Source organism: Eumetopias jubatus, unplaced genomic scaffold (genome assembly GCF_037043125.1).
Source record: "Eumetopias jubatus isolate StellerSeaLion01/CBP00866 unplaced genomic scaffold, mEumJub1_p1.0 scaffold_9, whole genome shotgun sequence".
Lineage (NCBI taxonomy): Eukaryota > Metazoa > Chordata > Mammalia > Carnivora > Otariidae > Eumetopias > Eumetopias jubatus.
Genome location: NW_028274815.1, coordinates 97,061,539 through 97,079,407, shown reverse-complemented (window position 1 = coordinate 97,079,407; position 17,869 = coordinate 97,061,539). Strand labels below are relative to the sequence as shown.

Sequence of the window (17,869 nt, the reverse complement as noted above, 5' to 3'; positions counted from 1 at the left end):
CACAGACGGCTGAGTGTGACAGGGGCCGGCCAGTGCCCCCCAACCCTGTGTCCGGGCATCGCTTCCAGCAACTCTGCACCTGTCCCCGCCGCCCCAACCGCAGACAGTCGCTCCCTCAGGAAAGCAGTGCAGGTAGTGATGACAACAACCACTCAGCGAAGTCGGTTATTTATTGTGCGGAATTAATCATTCAGAATTAATAAATACTCTATCAACACACTTTAACAGAAACTATTTAGGGACTGCACGACTGCAGCGCTATCACCCAAGGACTGAAATAACAATCTGAAAAAAGACATACGTCAAAATGACACATTCCTGCAGATGGCTGATTCAAGGCTTGTTTGTCAACCAAAGAACAATAGGAATATTGATGAGCTCAACATCAGAAACAACATTTTTAAAATAAACTTGATCTTTATGTACTCACTTGGAACCACCTACGAGATGTATTAAGGAAAAGAACAAGATGCAACACATTGGGAGAGTGTGTGGTTCGCTAGTACTTGTCTTAAAGAGGGCAAAGAATATATCTGTTATCTATATTTGTATTTTGTGTATACCCTCTATGTACAGATGCATATATTATATACATGTGCTTATATAATCCTATACTATTTCTGGAAAGACACAGATGACACTGGTATCATTGGTGCCTCTGAGGAGCGGATGTGGGTGGCTGTGGGACAGAGATGGCAGAGTTTTTACTACATAACACTTCATACTAAATTTTTAGCTTTGAACCATGTGCAATTATTATCTACTGAAAAACAAATTTATTTTTTAAATTTTTTTAAAGATTTATTCATTTATTTGAGAGAGAGCACATGCTTGCACACGTTCAGGGAGAGGGGTAGAGGAGAGGGAGAGAGAATCTTACGAGCAGACTCTGTGCTGAGCATGGAGCCCAATGTGGGGCTCGCTCTCAGGACCCTGAGATCACAACCTGGGCCAAAACCAAGAGTTGGCCACTTAACCGAAGGCACCACCCAGGCGTCCCCTGAAAAATAAATTTAAAAGAAAATTCTAAAATAAGCAGCAAGAAACCCTTTAAAAAGTACATGTTAAGTTCATCACCATCCACAGCATATTGGGAAATACCCACATGGTGGCTTACAGTGTCATATTAAAAAAAAAAAAAAGTCTTATGAGTTCCTCTCAACCTCAATTCTCAAACCACAAATACACATCTCAGAAAGAAACAAAGAAGAGCCAGAACTGGATGGTTTCTTGCAACTAGGTCCTGTGCAGGCCCTTGGGTCTAAGAGTCATCTAGGCCGAGCTTAGCAGCAAAGAGTGAGGTGACGACATCATCCCCAGTTTGCAGAGCCAGGTCATACGGTGTCTGGCCATTCATGTTCTTCTTTTGGATGCTTGCATTGCATCTGCCAAGGGAATGGGCATGAATAGAAGGACTCAGGCACCTGAACCTGAGGGCCTGGCTCTTCCCTGACACAGAGGCCGGTCTGGGAGCCTCCTGGCCCCACCTTCCTAAACCTGTCCCCAAGAGGCCACTACGACCCCCACTCTCAAAGGAGGCTCTACCCTGAGACCTTTTGAGGGGCTCTGTGATTTCAACATGTTCAATTGCCAATCCTGCCCGTTGGCTCCCATTGCATCGAAGTCCTACAACCAAGTATGTTTGGTGGGGGGACAACATTTCCATTGTGCTTTTAAGAGCCCTCAGCGCTGGGGCCCACAGTGGGATGGTGGCCCCCATTCACAGGGTTAACTGTTCAGGAACTAGGGCCTTCTGAAATCATCACAGGTCAGCAGGGGACCCTCAGAAATCTCCCTTAGAGGCTGGAAACGTACCGCAGTAAAGCAGCGACACACTCCCTTCCTGCCAGGCCAAGCAGAGTTGCTTCATGAAGAGCTGTATTTTGGAGCCTGTTTGGGGTGGGGGAGAAAATCATCCTGCTAAAGCAGTTGTAATGCAGGATGCTGTGGGCATGCAGACAAAATCACACCAATGACACCAACCCTCCTTCATCTTTCGTCTTTCCTTTCTCCCTGGTAGCACAACTGTTACTTCACCCCTCACATTCTTTGGGTCTTTATTAGGCATTTACCACTGGAACTTATATGTATTCCCGGGGTTGCCACATCTCCTGAGTAGATGCATGATCTTCTTTCATAACTCCCTCTACACTGAGAGCAGAACACACCTTCCATTTATGAGGTGGGGAGGGGGCACCATGGCTGGATTTTCTGTGTAACCACAGTTCAGTGTGGGGAAGCAGTGAATTGTGACTGCCGACTCTAACTCTGTCCACTGCTCTGACTCCAACAGGCAAGGACGCTAGAGGGGACACCCTCTTCTGTTCAGAGCAGAGGTGATACCTGTGAGTCTGTTCCTCTGAGTAGCTTGGTGTTATATCACCAGACCTTCTAGAATGTGTTTTGTACAGCGGGTACACCATGGTGTTCTGTGAATTTGTGTTTTAAGGAAACTCTACTATGAATGCACAAACTACTCAAATGGCTTATTCAAATCTATGTATCATGGTAGATGAAGGTACATTCTCTCTTTGTAAATCATGAATTACCTAATAGAGTAACTCTCCACAGTTGAACCTCTAAGAAGTAGACTAATGGTTACATCCACCCCTCCCGGCTACTGGGGCAGAACTAAGAGACAGAATGTTTGAAATGGCCAGTGAAGGAGGGTAGATGTTGTCCAAAAGCAAATGGCACTTCTCTTTGCCCATCTCTTAGTGAGACCTTGAATCTGTGTTCTTGAAATCTGCCGATAAGAGGAATCAGCTTTGGTGGAGGATGTGTACCTCTCCTTAGCCATCCCTTTGGGTTGAAAATGAGTGTATTCTGGTAGGAAAGAGACAAACATTGGAAACAGAAACACTAGGGAGGGGCTTTCTGTTACCTGCCAAGCCATTGGACAGAAGTTACCTGGTGTAGAGACCACCTACGCTGCTTCTCTCCACTAGTCAAACAAGCTGGGAATGCGGGGGAGGAAGAGTTTTTAAATCCTTGTTTGCTAAGGGACAATTCACTGAACCTTTTTTATGGGAAAGCCAGATCTCTGGATGGCTTGTGCCTGAGGAGCAGTAGGATAGATGGAGTCCTGAGGTCATGTTCCTGGATCTACAGAGGTCCAGCCAGGGGGTAGAGGTCAGGCTGACCCAGGTCTAAACACTTCGAACTAACAAATATAAAGCAGACAGCAGAGTTGGCTCTCAGTGGAGAAATCCGCTTTCTTCTACTGGCATAAACTAAAAGGGGAAGAAGAGATCTCTGTGCTCTATTTTGAGGGAGGGCTCTGGTCTAGCTTTCCTCCCTCCCCCTCCATGTGAGCTAGATTCTGCTAACCATGCTAATGCAGTGGGAGTGACAACGGGCTATTACACACCGTTCAGACAGATGGTACAACCGCAGAGTTAGACTTAGTAGAGATCACGTGTGGGTAAATGTCAATTTATAGAATGGTAATGAAGTAAGAATGGAAACTGAGGAACACCAAGGAAAAACAGGTAATCTGTTCCATGTCCAGAGTAGTCCAGAGTAGTTTCTTCCTCTCAGCGGGACTTCTCATAAGCATCAATTCAAAATCTGTTCAAGAGATTTTGTACCAACCACAGACATTATACATAAGTGCTCCAAGAAAAGTTTGTCTGAATTGTACAAATATAAAATACACCTTCATGCCGAACATGGTGGCATTATTTTTATGAATAATGATAACCCAAGTGTGGGTCAAACGAAGAAGCTGACAGTATGAAGAATGTGAACCCCAGGGAAAGGTGAGCAAATAAATTCCAGCCACCAAATACGTCCACCAAATGGGCCAAACGTTCTACTCTAAAATAAAACTAAAAAGAGGTTGTGTCTACCTGATATAGCTGTCCTGTTGGACAGAAACGTAACAGTGCACACAGAAAAATTAACTGGCATATATTGTGAATAAAAACACTGGAGTTAAAGTTGAGATGGAGGAAAACAGAAGCAAAGCTATCTAACTTTGTTCCACGTGCTGGCTTGACACACTCAGCAGCACGATTCTCTGGTGGGCCTTGATCTGGTCTCAGAAGTAGGTCAAGGGGCAGCAGGGTCAGATGGCTGCAGGACCCCTAGAGAACTCCCAGTTTGGCAACTTAGTTGGCAGGCTATTAGCAGTTAACATGTGGAACCCGTCCTCAAGGAACTGTCCACCCCACATTTCCAAAGTAATTTCAGAGAACAACAGAATCCCAAGGCTGCGAGAGGTCAAGAGGCAGGAGAGGCCCGAGACCAGGGAAGTGACAGAAGTACCCAACAGGACTTGGTATCTGTCCATCCTGCTTCCCAGCTGGGGAAACCAAGGCACCAACCAGATCATGTAGTGTACTCGGATGTGCAGTGTCATCCCCAGTGTATCAACATCCAGAGACAACCGGATAAGGTTTTCTTTGTAGAGTAACTTCATGGCTACATTTCCATAGGGACTACACTGGGCCCACTGTTCTCTTAGCGATCTCAACAGTTAAGATCAGGATGAAAATAATGTTGCTTAACATCCCAAGGGTGAAGGATTTGCCGGCCCCCCCCTCAGTGTAAACCCGAGAGCTAACAAAATTTATCATTTATAAAAGCTACAAAAAATTTGGCAATCCAATAATCCACTTAAAAAGTTTTTGTTTTGCCCAAGTTTGAAAAATAGTGGCAGTGAAGTCTCTTATTAAGGCCCAAATGGGTTAAGATGGTTCCCAAGAGGTGCCAACGGATTGGGGCATGCGTGTGGCTGGACGCTGCTAGAGCAGGGCCCGGAGGCAGCGGCTGGCCGCGCCGGAACTCTCTTTTGACGGTGTCTTACTTACGGGCCCCAGCGCTGCTCTGTGTCTGCTCCTCTCTGCACGAGAACCGGAATCACTTCGTGGCGCGTGTTCACAACAGCCACGGTAATCACGGGTCGCTCTTCACTGTCCCTGCAGTTGGGGTCTGCTCCCTGCAGCATAAGGGAAAGGACAGACTTGCCTCAAACCCTGCTCTCGGCAGCATCCAGCTGCCATCCTGCGAAGTGTAATGCACATGCTTGCCGGAACTAAACTGCTTTACCTCAAGAGAGAACAGAATCAGGACACCCAAGATCTAACCACCCTAACTTGGGTGATAAAACTTCTGCTCCCCCCATCAGGAGGGGCAGGCATCCCCCCGAGCCTCGCTTCTTTAGGAAACATGAAGGTCACATGGGGTCACAGGCCAGGGATTCTGTCCACATTTATGCACATTATTTGGGCTCATATGACTTTTCTCTTTGCTATAAAAACTAGTAACCAGGAACAATTACTGGAAAGTTCTTGACTAGCCATTTAGTCCACTTCCAGGCAGTTTTAAATGAAATGGCACTGTGGTTGGGCGCCTGGGTGGCTCAGTCGTTAAGCGTCTGCCTTCGACTCAGGTCATGATCCCAGGGTCCTGGGATTGAGTCCCACATCGGGCTCCCTGCTCGGCCGGAAGCCTGCTTCTCCCTCTCCCACTCCCCTGCTTGTGTTCCTGCTCTCGCTGTGTCTCTCTCTGTCAAATAAATAAATAAAATCTTAAAAAAAAAAAAAAAGAAATGGCACTGTGGTTATCACAATACTGAACAAGACTTGCATCTGAAAGAGGGACAGAGGTGAAATGTGAGGCTGAAATCCTCAGAGAGACTTGTTCTGAGTTGTACTTACCTCCTCAAGCAGCTGTTCAATCACAGAGACTCTCCCTTCCCCTGTTGGTCCAACTTCCTTCAGCAGAAGCCTGTTTTCAGGCTGCAGGGTTACACAAGGTCATTTCCACCGCCGTGAAATCGCACTGTCTCCCTTGCCCAGACCCAATTCCCAAGGCAAACACTTCCTCTCTAAGGTTAAGTTCTGAGCTCCAGGGACAGGTGAGTGTGAGCGTGTGTGTGCGTGTGAGCATATGTGTGGTCTTCGACACCAGCAGCATAAAAAAACCTAGCTAATGTAAATCTTCCTGGTCTCTGAAACCTTGTCTCGGGGAAGAATACCACATTGACATTGTTTTATCTTTATTAAGGACAGGGATGCAATGAGAAACCTCACCACCCCCAGAAACCCCACACTAGTTTTATTACAAAGGAAATAAATATTCCTAAGCAAAGCAACCGGGTGAATCCTAATATTTCCTCTGCACAGTTTTATAAAGGGTTCAGAATCAGCCTAAGTATGACTGTTCAGAAAACGTGCTCACCTGAGGCATGAGTGAACTGATAAAGTCGAATCTTGTTTGGGGGAAGAAAAAGCTCTCACCTATCATCAGAAATCTGAAGAATTTATTATATGCTCTGTTTTCAAAATGTGATGAAATTCCCCTTGCTATGCAATCTTTCTTTATATATAAAGGATTACAAATGCTGGTTGCCACAAGGCTGAAGAGACAGTCTAGAAAGCCAGAGCCATTGCTTTCAGTATGTTTCCATCACTGGTTCTGAGGGTGACCTGGGGTGGTTTGTCCCAGGACTCCCGTTTTCCTGTCTGTAAAGAAGAAATAATATATCTACCCCCTCCTGTCTTTCTGGGGAGCCATCAGGATGAGGACATTGGTCAAGGCCTGCGAACCTTCTGGAAGAAAATCCTGGGTTCAGGCTGTGTCCCTTCCGCCCCCTACTCTAAGGTGATTAGCTTGGAACAAGGTACTCTAATATTAAAGTGAACCCCTAGAAAGTCTGGGGGGGCACATTTGTTCTTACTGAATTCCATTCCTTATGGAAACTTATACTAGAATGCACTAGAATGTCACCGCATGAGGTCTGAGACCTTTATAGCTTTTGTTCATGATTTATTTTCACCACCGAGAACTATGCCTGGTATATGTGTGCTTCAAATAACCACTGAATGAGTGAACCACTGGATGCTGTTATTATTTGTCTGATACTTATCCCCTAAACACAAATGAGAAAATAAAGGCACATAGCAATGGGGAGATTTGGGTCACATACAGTGTAAGCAGGTATAGTCTCCAAAACTGTTAAAGTTTATATAACTCTATACTTCTCTTCTACTCAATGACAATATTTTAAACTGAGAGAAGGCCAAGAGTGCAAGGAATTATACACAATACATGTTAATATAATTCTAAGGTCTTCTTTCCAAATTTATTGGTGTTTATGAGATGCAAAGCACGTGGTGGGAAAACACAAGATGAGGCGAGAAGTCACCTGCCTTTGGAGAAATAATGATACAAGCTGGACACAAGTATACACACCCCTGAGGGCACCCTGAGACCTGGCTCCATGGAAGGTGGAGGAAAGAACCCACACGTGCCCATCTTCATCTTGGGGGAAACCCAGGCTTTGGGTTTGTTGCTAAGCACATCTGTCTTCCCTACTGCAGCCAAAGAGGACCGACTGAAAGGCAAGGTGAGGGGCTGAACAAGGGCACCCACTGTCTCTTTCTCCAAAGCTCCAGTTAAAAATGTTCAGTGTTCATGGTCTGTACTTTTGAAAAACAAAACTCTAACAGCTGTGGGAAACTCTGGAAGGGTGCCATCAGTGGATGGGGAATTGTGAGGAATTCCAAAGACTGGAAGTAGCTGGAATTTGGCTGAGAGGGAAAACAAAGCAAAGAAAAACCAGCTGAAGATGCCAGAGATAGTAGTCTGTTCCCTCCAGGGGGCCCTGCGGAAGCTGAGTTAATCAACAAGGAGGGCCAGTGTTGGGTGCAGGCTGGATTCATGAGCGTTCTATGAAAGGGCTTTGCTGGTGAGTGGCTGAGGTGAGTGGTGTCCTCCTCTCTCTCCTGGGCTCTCTGCTTAAAGCCTGGTAACTTTTTTTCCAGAGAGTTCATGATCTGCCTAACAAACTCTTCTACTGGGAGTACTGGGCCCAAGACGGGCAGAGCCCAGACCTCTGTGACAGACACAGGGATGGAGAATAAGGAAGGAAGGACAGCTCCATCTAGGAATGAAATATGCTAGAGCCCTTCACAGCACCATCCTCACCTCCAGAGGAAAGGCAGCTTAGGGGACCCCAAGGCTTTCTCCTGCCCTCTACCCAAATACCCTCCAGGTAGGCCTGCCCCACAGGATGCCCATCCATCCTCATGGGGACCCGAGGCCCACACACCCATGGCAGGCACTGACACTACTCAAACCAGCCCTTCACTTGTCAACGTGATCTGGCAACCAAGGATCATCACATATTTGAGACCAACCAAAAACAAGACAGACAAAGATGGACAGACAGAACTGACCCCAGAGGAAACAGAGGTGATTCCGGGAACTAATAAGAACTTTAAAATAATTCTAATTAATAATCTCAACATATTTTAAAGGATTCCATAAAATAAAAATACACTTCTAAAAAAGGAACAGAAAATGAAAAAGTATTCTTCCATTTAAAAAATCTCAAAGGAGGGCCACCTGGCTGACTCAATCAGTAGAGCATGCGTCTCAATCTCAGGGTCGTGAGTTCAAGCCCCATGTTGGGTATGGAGCCTACTTTAAAAAATAAATAGAATGGAATGGAATGGAATAAAATAAACAAGATAAAATAAAATGAAGTAAAATTAAAAAAAAAATCTCAAAGTAAAACATTCAACAGCCAGGCCTAAGAAGACAGCTATAAGGACAAAGGAGTACACATACTGTGAGTTGCTCCTTTTCTTGAAACTTTTTGGTCTTGAAATTCTTTGTCCTCTTGACTTTTTCAGTGGTGTCTGAGGTGCTTTGGCTGTAGTCACTCACTGAAATGATAGAATCAAGGACTAAAACAATGCCCCCCTGCCACATATAAAGAGCTATCCTACTATCATGCCCCTCAAGAGGTCAGAAGAATAAAATGGCTTGTATAGAAATGTCTATTTTATTGACCCTCTCAAGAAGGACTCCTGAAGCCACTCATCTCAGTCCAGGACTAGAGGATGACTGGGAAGGAGGGGAAGAAAAGGGGACTATGGTTTTTTAAGCCCAAAAGAAAACACCCCCCACAACCTATCTCCCCAAGCCCTGTGAAAGATTTCAAAAATCTCACTCCTAACTTTAGAGAAGCCAGAAGAATAAAATGGCTGGAACATTAAAGGAAGATGTGTGGTTGGGCTGGCAAATTTTAAGCAATTCCCTGCTGTCCTTGCCAGGTCAGTGTGTTCCTGGTCGACTGTTTTAAAATCACTGGAAGGGTACAACTCACCCAAGCTGGACCTGCTGCCAAGTGGCCCATCACCACCTTTGGTGACACTGCTCAGAAAGTGGCTGCTGAAATCCACAGCCTTGCTGAGGTAAAGGTTCTGGGCAACAGAAAAAACATAGGCACTGTGACTGATGAGGCTGCTGTATCCCCACAGAAGGAGTGCTCTCCCTGCTAACCTGTTCTTCTCTTCATTAACGACCCCTCTGTCTACACATATAGTCAAGCTGGAAGCTGGACATCCCCTCACTGGGACATTTTGTCCATTCTGCCTCTTAAGTGGCTCCTCAGCCTGGCCCCTCCTTTCTGTCATTATAGCCACAACCCCCTCTTCATACACCAGGATCCCTGCAAGGGATTCCCAACTGGCTCCTGCCAGCCCACCCTCCACGTGGGTTGCTCCAGTCACCTTTCTACAATTTATACGTAATGGTGTTCTTCCCCTGCTTCAAACCCTTCCAAGTCTTGGAATAAGGGTGGCAAGATAGGGAAGCTCAGGCTACAGAGTTTGAATCCTGGCTCTCTCACTTATTAGCTCAGGGACCTTGGAAGAAGGTGGCTAAATTTCTCTGTACCTCAGTTTCTTCACCTGTAAAGCAGAAATATCATGGCCTACCTCAAAGGGATGTTGGGAAAGTAAAACAGGGAAAATGGAGGTCTATAAAATTAGGATAGATGATGCACAGTCCAGACCTGGAATTCTGATTCCACCTGGGTCAATTCCACAGCATAGCATCCTGTCCCACCCTCACATGGCTGCCTCTCCCACCACAGGGAACCACCTGCTACTGCCTGAACACTAGAACATACAGGTTAAGAAAAAACATATTAAACCTGGGGATAATTACTCCACTTCTACCTGATAGACAGCATGTTGTAGATGCTCTTTGTGCCCACCCAGTTCCACTAACTGATTAGCATATCCCTCCCAGCTGCCGGGTGGGCTGCTAACACCTCACAGCTAGCCAACTGCCTCTACAGATGGGTGCTGCCTTGCTCTAGAGGTTACATCCTTCCTTTCCTTGCCTCACCTGGGACAACTTCATGGTGTGAGCCACACTTCAGAGCTCCTCATGGATCAGGCTGAAACTAGACTTTATGTATGACCACTCAGCCCCTTCCCCTGCCTTGACTCATGTCTTTCACTCCCCTTCTCATGTACCTCCCTGACCCAAGTTCTGCTGTAGCCACACAACTGAAAACATGGCATTCAGTGCTTGACTTGACTTCAAAACACTTTTGTGTGTGTCAGTGGACTGCATTTTCCCAGCCTCTGAGTTAGGCAGAGCCCATGTGTCTATCCTAATTTTCAAGACACCGCTAGCCCCCTGATGGGTCCATGGTCAGGGCCTGATATACACTAGTCCCCGTGCTTTTCCCTGCCTTCTTTACCCATCTTCTTAATCCATTCCTTATTCTTTTGTATATTCTGACTTCTTGTCCAGTGAAACTACAGCTGCCGGTATGAATCAATCAATGTTTGTCACACACTACAGGCACTGTAGCAAGGTTCCAGTCACCATATGAGAGGGCAGATCAAGGGAGGCAGAGCCACAAAGTTTGGTTTATTTCTTATAGGTAAATAGGTGAAAGTACATACAGGCAAACATTTTTGTCAGTCTTTCACCTATACTCAGACTTTGGTGAGTATAAGTATGCCTGAGAACCAAAGGACTGATAGGGTGGGTAATAATTCCTGTTCTTACTACATCTTTATGTGCCTGAGACCTGGCTTCTCTGAGGTTCAGTACAGTTACTTATCTATTTCTATGAAATTATTGGCCTTTAGCCAAGTCTTATAACATTTGGAATTTATGCCTTCTATGGATTTCACAGAAACACTTTGATAGAGTGTAAGCTATAATTTACTAGTTTGGTTGATTTTCAAATGAATAGCTTCTAAAGGTTTTACTCACTTTGTTGGATACTTGAATATAATTCAGCTGAATGCTAACTTCATAGCCATCTTCATGGACAGTAGCGGAGAGAAGCTTTTAAAAAAGCATTAGAGAGAATTCACAACCACGCACATGGGTTTAATGTGCTGAGCCAAGAAATCCTGAGATGTTAAACAGTAAATTTAATCAAATATTTAATGAACTCAAAAGAAGACAAGAAAAGAAAAACAAAGGAACAAAAGCTAAGTGAAATAGAGTATAAGTAGCAAAATAGACACAAATCCAGCCATATCTACAATTCTATAAATTGTAAATGAACGAAATTAACGTTCCCATCAAAGAGCAGAGACTGCCAGGCTGGATAAGAAAGCAAGACACAAATTTATCCTCTCTAAAGAGACACACTTTAAATTTAATCAAGCCACCTGGCTGGATGTCATCACCTGGGTGTCCTGAGGGACCAGGCCTTGGCAATCAAGGGCCAAGTTTCATAGTTGAGCAGCTTTCTCTGTAAGTAGCCAGAGGAATTTCGATCAAACAGGGGTCAGCAAATGCTTTAAGGATCAGAGAGTAAATATTTTAGCTTTTGTAGGCTATATGGTGGTTGCCATTGTAGCATAAAAGCAGTTATGGACCATAAGTAAACGAATGAGTGTAGCCATGATCCAATAAAACTTGATTTACAAAACTGGGTGGCAGGCCTGATTTACCCCACACGCCATAGTTTACAGACCCCTGGGTTAGGCCAAAGAATGAATAAACCACCAAAATAGATTATCAAAGGAAACTGAACAGTACTTGACAATGAAATAGCTTCAATGTTGGCCTATTTGGTGGCAGAGGATCAAACAGGCTGATTTTCAAAGGTTCCTTCTAGTGTCATAAAAATGGAAGAAGAGATCTTCCCATAGAGCTCTTTATAATGATGGTGTAATTCTAGAGAAAAAGCTTGGGGCTCAGGGTCTGACAGACCTGCTTCAAATCCTGAATACCCCGAGACCCATCAGTGCAATCCTGGGCAGGTCACCAAACTTCTCTGAGCAAGTTTTCCTGGGTGTCAAATAAGGCTTGTTCGGATTATCTACTGGAGTGTAAAAAAAAAAACACCCTAACTTAGTGGCACTAAACAACAACCATTTTATGAAGTTTGTGGCTTCCAACAGGGTACAGCCGGGATAGACTGTTTTTGCTCCATGTGTCTGACACCTCAGCTGGGAAAACTCAAATGGCTAGAGGCGGCTGCATGTTTGGAGGCTGGAACATTTTCTCTCATCACTCATCTGCCTGGCTCCTGAGCCAGGATGACTCAAGTACTAGTTGTGGCTACGGCTGCAGAGGGGTGCACCTACATGTGGCCACTCCATGGGGCTTGGGCTTCTCACGACAGGGTGGCTGGGCTCCAAGAAGGATTGTTGGAGGGGAGCATGCGCAGTAAGACAGGAAGCAGTGTGGCCTCACAGGACCACACCTTAGGAGTCCCATAGCATCACTGCCACCACACTCTGTGAGCCCCACTGCCACAAGCCCGCCCACATTCGAGGTGAGAAGACACTGACTCCACTCTTTGAAGGGAAGACTACCAATGAATTTGTGGCCATTAAAAAAAAAAAAACTGCTGCAAAAGTAATATTCCTACCTTGTAGGTTTGTTATGAGCGCTACAGACTGATGAACACAATGCACACAGTGAGTGCATCAGGAAATGGCAACTCTTATGATTACTATTGCTGCTAATATAGACTGGATTTAAGTGCACAATTTGGCAGGACTAAACTCTTCTGGGTTTTTTAGCTCTGAGCACCAGAGTCACCATAGCATGTGGGATCTAAAAGCATGGAATGTTCACAATTTACTATCTTATAGGTCAGGTGCCCAGAAGCAGACTCGGAGACAAGGCTCGTGTGCAAGTGATTTGTTAAGGCAGCGCCTGCAGGGGAGGACATAAGGAAGTGTGTGAGGCGAACGTGATAACCGCTACACTACGGAAACGCTCAGGACATAAGGAAGTGTGGAAAACAGGACAGGAAAGGGAAAAGAGCCAAGCAAAGTGCAGTCTCGGGTGAAGTCAGTGGAGGGGACCTGCAGCCTGACCCCATGGGACTCTCTGGAGTGGAAATCCCAAGCAGAGCTCACCCACCTTTCCCATTCTGGGTTCTGCGATCAAGGCCCGGAATTCAGGGTTGTTCTGAGCATAAGACCTGAGGTGGGCAGAGATATGATCCAACTGTTTTCTCCAGTATCCTAAAGAAAAAAAGAAACCCATCCTCATGGGTAGCTCTTCTGAAGCCAAGAAAGAAAAATGTTCCTGTGCAACATGCATTCTCAGGTTATTTCTCTTTGCCAAACTTTGTGATGGGTTTTACTTACTGAAACTCAACTAGGTATCAGAGTGAGTTCCATTCTTGCTCCCAGGTTTATTTCTTACACATGACTGATCACAGAATAGTACAGAATCTCAAAAAAATGTATATTTTGATGGCCACATATGGGGTCTTTTTCTTTTATTCTTTTAAAATTAATCATATTGAGGGGCACCTGGGTGGCTCAGTTGGTTAAGCATCTGCCTTTGGCTTGGCTCTCAGGTCATCATCTCAGGGTCCTGGGATTGAGCTCCACATCGGGCTCCCTGCTCAGAGGGAAGTCTGCTTCTCCCTCTCCCTCTGTTCCCCCCATGCTATCACTATCTCTCTTTCAAAATTTTTAAAAATAAATAAATAAAATTAACCATATTGAGATATAACTTTTAAGTGTACAGTTTGATTTTCAGCAAGCGTATATATCCCGATCAATATGAAGGACACTTCCATCACTCCAGAAAGCTCCCTTGTGCCCATTTGTCATCTGCACAGGGTTTAAAACACATTTGAATTCAATCATTGCCACCACTTAACACTTGGGAGATTTTGCATGAGTCTGGATTTCTGGTTTCTCATGTGCAGGCAGGAGATGCATTTATAGGAAATGTCCAGAACAGGCAAATCCATCAAAACAGAAAGAAGATTCGTGGTTGCCAGGCACCTGGGAGAGGAGATGTGGGGCATGATTGCAAAATGAATACTGGGTCTACTTTTGGGGTGATGAAAATATTCTGGACATACAGAATGGTGATACTTCTATACTGCTCCTAATGGACTGAATATCACTAACTATACACTTTAAAATGGTTAAAATGGTGAATTTTGTTATGTGAATTTTAGAATGGTAAAAGGAGAAAGATAATGGTAGATAACAATAATGACATAGACTAACAACATTTCTACTGTAATGACAGCAATCCATACATGCTATTTGATTTACAGACTAGACAATGGAGCTATGAATCAAAACATCAGAGTACTGGGGCGTCTGGATAGCTCACATGGCTCTTGATTTCGACTCAGGTCATGATCTCAGGGTCCTGGGATTGAGCCCCATGTCAGGCTCTGTGCTCAGTGGGGAGTCTGCTTGCAGATTCTCTCTCCCTCTCTCTCTGCCCCTCCCCTTCTCTCTCTCTCAAATAAATAGAATCTTTTTTTAAGAATTAAAAAAAATTAAAACATCAGAATACTACAAGTTTAAGAGCTATAATATGAAGGAAAATTACCTAAAGAAAAACAATGGAATTTATTTCTTATGTATAGAAATAAATCTAAAGGAAGAAAAAATGCAATTTTCTTTCCAAGAAAGAGGGAGTTCCCTACTGACAAGAAAGTGTGTCTTTTCCCCTCACCTCTTCCTGGGCTGACAGCTGTGAGGAGAGGTTTATGGTCACTCATCTTCTCCTGCCTCTGCTTCTGAGAAGCCATTTCCTGTTCCTTTTTGGCTAGTAGCGTGCCAGATGGGTAGAATAGGCCAGCAGTCTGTGTGCCCACGTCCTTCCGAGTCCCAGCATTAGGTCTGGGTAAAGGAACATTTAGGGACTGCCAGGCAGATCGGGGCTATGAGCAAGGCAGAAAACAAAATACTAGAATATGATTTAATTAATTCTTCATATTACTTATAGAAATGAATTCTAATCCGAAGTAAACATATCTCCGAGAAACTGTACTTTGAACTAAAAAGAGGTTTTTAGCCCTTGCCTCACCTTCCTTGCTTCTGTCTCTCCCAGCAACTCCCATTCTGATCTATAAAACCAGCCTTATCTGCTTGGCCATTTACTATATCAAATTCGTCCAACTGAACTGATATTCTCTGCCTTGCTGCCCGAGGCTTGAAAGAAATCTAATCTCTCAGTTCTACAATCCAATAGAACATAAACTTCACTACTCATCCACAGTCAACCACTAGTCACCAGTATTTCTCTGAGATACTCCTTCATCTGGATGTGGGGATTTGAGAGGACCATCATGTAACATTATGTAGGTTGTGCACTGCACAACATCACTGCATCTAAAGGGATACCATTCACACGGTGAGCATTATATATTTGCATATTCATTAGGACAATTTTTCTGGTAGATGGAAGAAAATGTCTTTCTAACAAAATTAGTATATTAAAAATCAATTTCCAAAAGATTGCAGTCAAATGCCTTGAGGAAAGAACCCTTTGTCTCACTTGCATATGGTTCTATATGGGCTACCGGCAGCCCCAGGATCCATAAGTCTCAGTCTGGGTTAAGAAGGCCATGAACTCCCTAAAAATGAAAGCAAAGTTGCTGAGTGCATGTGCATTCTCTCTAATAACTATCAATCTTCAAATTCTTCTAGTGAAGAGCTAAAAAGAAATCTGAAAAGCCTTTATGTAGCTTAGAGAAATTTATAAAAGGCTAACGCCAAGCTTGTTAGAGATTAAGTCCTTCTGAAGATAATCCTGCAAGATTTTCCTTAAACTGTGCGCTGTTGTTATAAATGGCAAAAGCAATTTCATATGCTTGATGTAAGTTTTCTAAAATATAAAAGAGCAGGAGCAAAGTTCCTGGCAGGCTACATAAGAAATTCATGAAGTATGTCTGTCTCAGGGCGCCTGGGTGGCTCAGTCAGTTAAGTATCTGCATTCCACTCAGGTCATGATCCCAGGGTCCTGGGATTGAGCCCCCTGTGTCTGGCTCCCTGCTCAGTGGGGAGTCTGCTTCTCCCTCTGCCCTTCCCCTCCCTATCCCCCCACTCCGCTTGTGCTTCTCTCTCTCTGTCTCTCAAATAAATAAATAAAATCTTAAAAAAAAAAAGTATGCCTGTCTCATGTATTTTAAATCCATTTCTCCCTCATGACATTGTATTGATTTCCATTATTTATATTAGTCTTGCAAATGCAATTAGACCTCCATCTACTATAGATAAATCTTTGAATTCTGAAGAAATCACTCGAGTGTTTAAAGCCTAAATTGATCGAATTTATTTACACATCTAGTTGAAAATCCAAAGGAAAGGTCTACATGTTTCGGCTGTCTTTCCCCGAGTTGATCCACAAGGTGGAGGAAACAAATTCAGTCTTAAGCTCATCCTCCTGGCACCAGTGCTTCCTACAATGGAGGCCTCACCTCAGCAAAGGGGCCAAGTTCTCCAGCAGCTAGAGCCAGGCTGTTGTCCAGGCTAAGTCTTGCCAAGGACTTCACATAAATACCACAGGAACCACAGAATCGGGCAGATGGGTGATTGCTGGCCCCACATTTAGGGCAAACAGAGTAGCAAGCAGAAATGCCCGGCTAGAGGACAGAAAATATTATTACACTTTCATAAATATTAGAGTCCTAATTTTCCCACGTAAATTATTCTCATACCATACAATCCCCAGCCATCAAAATAACATATGCCTATACCCCTGATCCTGCAAGTCTACCTTCTAGAACTTATTCTCCTGATGGACAAGTACACAAAGAAGTATATTTAAGACCATTCCCTGCAGGATTGTGGTTTTAGAGAAAATAAGTGGAAAACAACCTAAATGTCCAGCAATAGGGGATGGCTTAAATGTATCATGATACATACAGATGGCAGTATGTTATAGAGCCACTGAAAAGAATGAGGAAGTTACTAACAAGGTACATTGCTAGGTGAAAGGAACAGATTTAGTGTTTCTATGAAACTACTAGTTTACTTAATAATGCTTTTAATGGCTCAAAGAACACACACACTAGGTGATTGCTTCTGGGTATAGGCGCTGTGGGCCTGGGATGAGAAGGGAGATTAATCCTTCACAGGAAGCGTGCTGTATTATTTACATGGGACACTTATTCAAAGAAATGACTTTAAGTGTTTCATTAAAAAGGTAAGGGGTGCCTGGTAAAGCCTCAGTGGGTTAAGCATCTGGCTCTTCATTTCAGCTCAGTTCATGATCTTGGGGTCCCGGGATCAAGCCCCATGTCGGGCTCCGGGCTCAGTGGGGAATCGGCTTGAGGATTCTCTCTCTCTCCCTCTGCCCCTCCCCCACTGGTGTGCTCTTTCTCTCTCTCTCTCTCTCTAAAGATAAGAAGACAATTCATAAAAGAAGAAATACCAAGAGTCAATAAATGATTGAAAAAGTTTAACCTCAAAGAAATGCAAAGCAAAACAGCAATAACAGAGCTTTCTCAATTTAACAGAATCCATTATCTCTGTCCCCAGATTCTTAGGTAAATAGGTGCTAGTACTCAAATCCGAAGAAGTGATTTCTGCAAGGCAGGGGAAGAGGAGGAACTGTCCATCTCTAGGGTGGTGGTGAGGCCTCGGCGCCAAGAAGCTCAGATTTAAAATACCCACCGTGGATCCACACCAGTCACAGAAGCAAGCTTCCCGGCGGTTCCTGCGACCACACTTGGAGAAGGAAATGGTCTCCCCTTTCTGAGTGGGCAGAGGAGGGGCTTTATCTCCACTGCGCATGGGCTGGGAAACACAATGGCTTTTATCAATAGGCAGATTAATACTATATTCTGCAATCTCCCTCTGAATTCAGGGGAAAA

General features: G+C 44.3%; 1 protein-coding gene across 1 annotated transcript in view; it reads right to left on the bottom strand.

Annotated features, from left to right (window-relative positions):
- Positions 1 to 214: 214 nt before the first annotated feature.
- The window catches only part of DZANK1 (double zinc ribbon and ankyrin repeat domains 1), a 68,254-nt gene continuing 50,599 nt past the window's right edge, over positions 215 to 17,869 (bottom strand). The window contains exons 10-20 of the mRNA XM_028112948.2: positions 17,670 to 17,792; positions 16,472 to 16,636; positions 14,725 to 14,932; positions 13,153 to 13,256; positions 11,035 to 11,109; positions 9,122 to 9,218; positions 8,581 to 8,678; positions 5,664 to 5,744; positions 4,815 to 4,942; positions 1,816 to 1,890; positions 215 to 1,385 (exon numbers count right to left, since the gene is read on the bottom strand). Coding sequence (XP_027968749.1) covers positions 1,262 to 1,385; positions 1,816 to 1,890; positions 4,815 to 4,942; positions 5,664 to 5,744; positions 8,581 to 8,678; positions 9,122 to 9,218; positions 11,035 to 11,109; positions 13,153 to 13,256; positions 14,725 to 14,932; positions 16,472 to 16,636; positions 17,670 to 17,792 — 1,278 coding nt within the window. The 3' untranslated portion in view covers positions 215 to 1,261. The remainder of the gene's footprint in view (positions 1,386 to 1,815; positions 1,891 to 4,814; positions 4,943 to 5,663; positions 5,745 to 8,580; positions 8,679 to 9,121; positions 9,219 to 11,034; positions 11,110 to 13,152; positions 13,257 to 14,724; positions 14,933 to 16,471; positions 16,637 to 17,669; positions 17,793 to 17,869) is intronic.